Genomic DNA, 5,659 nt, shown 5'->3' on the forward strand with positions numbered 1-5,659 from the left:
TTGATAAACTACATGTTGATTTGTTTGTGACTCTGCTAGTTTGATCTGTTGTTGATGTTGAAATAATCTGGTTGAACCTGAGTTTGAATCATAGGGCAGGTTTGGAATTTCATCTGCAATGATAAAAGTTTATACAACTTCTCATTTACAGGAAACATGACAGAAAATCTGGCCAATCAGTGATGAAGAGTTCATGTTTCTCATTAGTTTGAAAATTTTAATTTTATTCAGTTTTAATGTAGATATTTTACTATGACAAATTGCTTCCTGAAATAATTCATATTCTGATGATTTACTTATTGTTCTCATTTTCAAACTCAACAGCTGATAAACCCACAGCCACACTGACAGCAATGGAAACAGTCATACCAGCAGGGGGCAGTGTTACACTGACCTGCTCTGTTGACGGATCTACTGGCTGGAAGTTTGACTGGTTCAGAAATGGACAACAATATCCTGCAGATGGATCCTCCAGAAACACAGAACCAGATGGAACCATCAGAGTCTCAGAGGGAGGAAAGTACAGCTGCAGAGGAGGAAGAGGAGGAAGAGGAGACCCAGTTTTTTACTCAGGAACCAGCAGAGAGGTCACCATTCAGATAACTGGTGAGTTTAGTTATCAGGTCATCACCATGACAACAAATAATATTTAAAACCTGGATATAATTCTAAATAGATTAATCTGTGATCATGTCAAGTTTTTTATTGTGTGAATGTGATAATTAATGACTTTTGTCAGTGTAACTTCTCCAGAAGACAGAAACATTTACAGTTTTGATTCTTGACTTATTTGAATCTGATCCTGTTGAAACAGACACAATAATCCAATATTACTAAAAACCTGAACTGACCCCCTGATGTAAAATAGATTTATTAAGTTTAAAATTTAAACCAAAGACATTCTGTTTTTATTTTTTTATATATTCACTCACTAAGGTTAAAAAAATGTTTCCTGCAACTTAAGAAAGTGATTTTACTCACTATAAGTGTTACGTTAAATACTCTTGGTTGTTCTGGTAATTTGCTAACTATATATTTTTCCTAAAGATCCCAATAAACCCAGTTTGGTTCTTCAACCCAACTGGTCTCAGATCTACAGAGGAGAGAAAGTCACTCTGAGATGTGAGATCCAGGGAGGAACTCAGTGGACGTATGAATGGAGACCAACCAATAGAAACTCTCCATCATCCAGTGAATACAGGATCAACTCAGCTACTGAGTCCCTCAGTGGAGAATACAGCTGTAGAGGAAAAAGAGAAGGGTTTTCCTGGACACCATGGAGTAATGTTGTTAACCTAACTGTGTGTAAGTTGAAGTGATCATTTATTATATTTCATTTTGTGTCACTATGACAGAATTTTTCTTCTGACAATTTTAAAACCTTCTTGTTTGGCACTTAAAAATATTTCAATTGAAATTTGAAGCAAAGTAACAGAACAGCAGCTTTAACTGCAACACAACAGAAAAACAGAAAACATTTTTAATCTCTAATCTCTCTCCAGCACCCAAACCTCAGCCTGTCCTCTCTGTGTCTCCATCATGGCTGAATCCTGGAGCCTCAGTGACTCTGAGCTGTGAGGGTTTGGAGCATCAACCAGCAGGATGGAGGTTCTTCTGGTATAAAGCTGTTCCTGATCCATCCAGCATCTCCTACACCTCTGAGCTGCTTCCTGGCAGCACCAATGGTTCTGAGCAGAACTCCTTCATCACTAATGGATCGACTCTCACAGCAGGATTTGTGTGCAGAGCAGGAAGAGGAGAACCAGAGTTTTACACTCATTACAGTGAACCAGAGTTTGTCTGGTCTGCAGGTCAGTTTATTTCTGTCTTTACTCTCAAATAAAAATGAGTTTCAGACATTTTTGATCTGAGAAAACTTTTATTTTAAATGCTTCTTTCGATTTAACTTTAAAAAGAAATGCCTGGAAATTGACTTATGTTCATTTATGATGGAGCATTAGGAAAAAAAAAGATACTTGTGTCATAGCTACCAACTGATAGATCAATCACATTATCAGGTAATAAACAGTTAGCAGTTGTGTGTCTAAAGTGACAGAAATATTAGATAAGTAATTTTCTGAATAAATCAAAGCTAAAAAGTCAGCAGGGTAGCAGGCGAATCGACCATCATCTTTAGTGGTGAATTGAAACATTGATCAGGAGAAGCAGTTTGAGAGGTTTTGGTTCCTGTGTCGTCTCGTCTGGCCCCGATTGCTCCCAGCTGTGTCTCAGGTTCCCTGATTACCCCTTGTGTATTTAATGCCACCTGTGTCTCCGGCTCCCTGCAGGGTCCTTGTCGTGTCTATACATCCTGTCGTTTATCTCATTAGTCCTTTGCTCTCTCAGTGCTACCAGTGTGTCTGAGTTCCTAGCCTCATCATATTCACCTGTGCTCCCCTGGATTTCTGTTCACGTTGTGATTATCATCATGAAACATTCATTTACTCTTCAAACCTGGGTCCACCACGTCTATCCTCACAACCACTAATGCAACCAATTAATGACACTGTTAAAGATTCACATGTAAATTACGACTTGTTTTTGTAAAAGATGGAAGAATTATTTCCCCTGTAGTTTATTTCCTTTGAGAACTGAAATATTTGGGAATAACAGTAGTTTTAAACCAATCAATCAATCAAATTTTATTTGGATAGCACCTTTCAGCAATAAGGCATTTCAAAATGCTTTCCATCATAAAAACACAAAGTCATAGAACACACAGTCAGCATTACATTTCACACATCAGATTATTGATTAATGTTTCATGATTAGATTTCAAAAGCAAATCTAAACAGTTGGGATTTTAGTCTAGATTTAAAGGATGTCAGTGTTTCAGCTGTTTTGCAGTTTTCTGGAAGTTTGTTTCAGATTTGTGGGGCATAGAAGCTGAAATAAAAGTTTGATCAACTTGATGAAATGTTTGCTCTGATCTTTATTAGTATAGAAACAGGCCATTTGTAATGAATCATTTTAAAGATGTTTCTGTTCTCAGATGAAATCCTGTCTTTTTTCCAGATCCTCGTCCAGCAGCTTCTCTCTCAGTGAATCCTGACAGAGTTCAACACTTCAGATCTGAATCTGTGACTCTGAACTGTGAGGGAAACTCTTCTGAGTGGAGAGTGAAGAGGTTTACAGAAACAGGAAAACTGTCAAACTGCTCCATCTGGGGAAACCTGACTGGATCTACATGTATCATCGACCCAAACCGGTTTAATAGTGGAGTTTACTGGTGTGAGTCAAAATCTGGAGAGTTTAGCAATGCTGTCAACATCACTGTACAGGGTAAGATCTGGTTTATAGTCTTTTTTTTCTTTTTTGCACATCATAAATATATGAAATATTGTGAATATCATAGAGTTCAAGGAAGATTTTTGACTTTTTCTGCTACATTGCATAACTGAGGTGAAGTCACAAAATAATTCATTGTATTGATCTTTCATGATCAATGAATTCCACAATGTCACTGCAGTTGAAAACATAAAGCATTTTAAAGAAATGTTCTTCACTGAATATTCTCTGGTTGTTTCACAGATGATGATTCTGCTCCTCTCCTGCTGAGTCCTGTTCATCCTGTGACTGAGGGAGATCCTGTTACTCTGAGCTGCAGAGATAAAGAACAACAACTTCTCTCCAATGTGTTTTTCTATCATAATGATAAACTCCTCCATAATGACAGCAGAGGGGAGCTGAATATCTCTGCAGTGTCAAAGTCAGATGAAGGTTTCTACAAATGTCAACATTCAGGAAAAGATTCACCAAGGAGCTGGATGTCTGTTAGAGGTGAGGAGGAGGAAAATATTTAGTTCATTTTATTCAGTAAAAACATTTGAGTTAATTTAACAAAAAGGTGAAGACCAAGAACGTTTATGTGGATGTGCTGAAGATTTTTTTATATGTGTTCAAGTTTGAAATCATGTCTTTTACAAAACAGACGATGACGTCTTGAAATCTGTTGCTTTATAAGATTTATTAATTTTAATGTTTCTTATTTCCAGTAACTGTTTCCAGTCCTGCCAGCTCTTCATTTTCTGTCATGTTGATCGTTAGACCAGTTGCTGGAATCGTTCTCATTATTCTCCTGATTCTCCTTCTCTTGTTGTGGAGCTGCAGACGGTCCCAAGGTGAGACATTTTTGTGCTCACATTAAATTAAGTATTTAGTTAAATCCTTAATTTGTTAAAATATTTTAAGTTTATTCTGATGTCTTAACATGAATTAAAAGCAGGGGAAAATATCATTAAATGTCTTTTTCCCTTACAGATACAGGCTATGTCAGGTCAGTATAAAACATTTATCTTTCTTTACACACACTAAAATAGTTTCTTTCTATAATGCATAGAAATCTGTTATTTTCAGATCGAATCAACCAGAGAGCATCAATCCAGATCATGAAGTGACCCAGAATGACGGTTCTGTTTACAGCTCTCTGCTTCCCGGTTCGTCTCACATTAAACATCTTTATGATTAATTAGAATGTTTAATCACTTTATAGTTTCTAGATATGTGAACTGAAAACACAAGGCCTTCATCATGAAAATCAAGCAGTGAGGAATGAGAATTGATGTTTAATCATGAAATGAAGAATATTCACACTTGTTACAAATAACATGTCAGGAAAAAAAATGAAATATCAATATATCAAACAGAGCTAAACACATAAACTATTAGAACATCTACTTTGTTTTAAATTGATGTGATAATTTTATTAATTTCCACTCATTTGAACTTTGACCTTGTTTTATTGTCTTTAGGTGACTCGTCCCTCTATGAGACAATCCAACTCAGCAGAACCTCAGGAAACGGTAAAGTAAATGTTTTATAGCAGCTAAAGACGCTGATGAGAGACAGATGATAAAAAATAATGAAGATGAAGATGAAGATACATAAAACACATTAAATATACAAATAGAGAACTTAAGTACTTATAACAACATATAAAACACAAACAGTAAAATGATCTGAAGATTTTCTTTTTGTGTGATTTCTAATTGATTCTCTCACCAGAGAGGATTCAACATCCAGCAGAAGATCCTGATGATGCTAATGCTAACTCTGCTAATGCTAACCCAGGTAACTGCAGCTCAACATGTGGATCAGACGGTTAACATCTACAGTACAGACATAAAGTATTGACTAAAATTAGTAACCAGAGGAAAGGAAATAATAAATAGTTTGATTCTCTATCCATCTTATTGATTTATTGTTCAATATGTTTATTTTAGATTAATTTAATGATTATTTTAATGGCATCCATTTATTGCCCTGATATATATATATATTTTTACAGAAGATTAGAAGTAAGTCAATTAATTATAATATTTGATTTTATCTGAATGTGTTCAAGTCGTAGCGGCTTTAACTCATTTTTGATGTTGATGAATATCTGACTCAAATTATTTCTCCATTGACAGGAATGAATCCTGCAGCAACAGAAGCAGCAGTGTAGACTGAATGCTGTGACGGTTCAATCTCCAACAAAATGCATGTGATAAAAACTGCTATCTTGTATAATCCCATATCTTTAAGGCTTTAAATAAAAATGTATTCTAAATATCAGATATTCCTCCAGATATTTGGTTCAGTAGAAAACTGCTTTTTACATGTACCATATTTTCCGCACTATAAGGCGCACCGGATTATAAGGCGCACCTTCAATGAA

At 35.7% G+C, this 5,659-nt stretch overlaps 1 protein-coding gene across 1 annotated transcript in view; it reads left to right on the forward strand.

Moving 5' to 3' along the window:
• Window positions 1-325: 325 nt before the first annotated feature.
• The window catches only part of LOC106939904 (Fc receptor-like protein 5), a gene marked incomplete at its 3' end in the record, with an annotated part of 22,983 nt that continues 17,649 nt past the window's right edge, over window positions 326-5,659 (forward strand). Inside the window, exons 1-5 of the mRNA XM_015022480.1 lie at window positions 326-606; window positions 1,048-1,305; window positions 1,503-1,811; window positions 3,016-3,282; window positions 3,532-3,780. Coding sequence (XP_014877966.1) covers window positions 354-606; window positions 1,048-1,305; window positions 1,503-1,811; window positions 3,016-3,282; window positions 3,532-3,780 — 1,336 coding nt within the window. The remainder of the gene's footprint in view (window positions 607-1,047; window positions 1,306-1,502; window positions 1,812-3,015; window positions 3,283-3,531; window positions 3,781-5,659) is intronic.

Source organism: Poecilia latipinna, unplaced genomic scaffold (assembly GCF_001443285.1).
Source record: "Poecilia latipinna isolate Pla-1442-1.1 unplaced genomic scaffold, P_latipinna-1.0 Scaffold3022, whole genome shotgun sequence".
NCBI classification, from domain to species: Eukaryota; Metazoa; Chordata; class Actinopteri; order Cyprinodontiformes; family Poeciliidae; genus Poecilia; species Poecilia latipinna.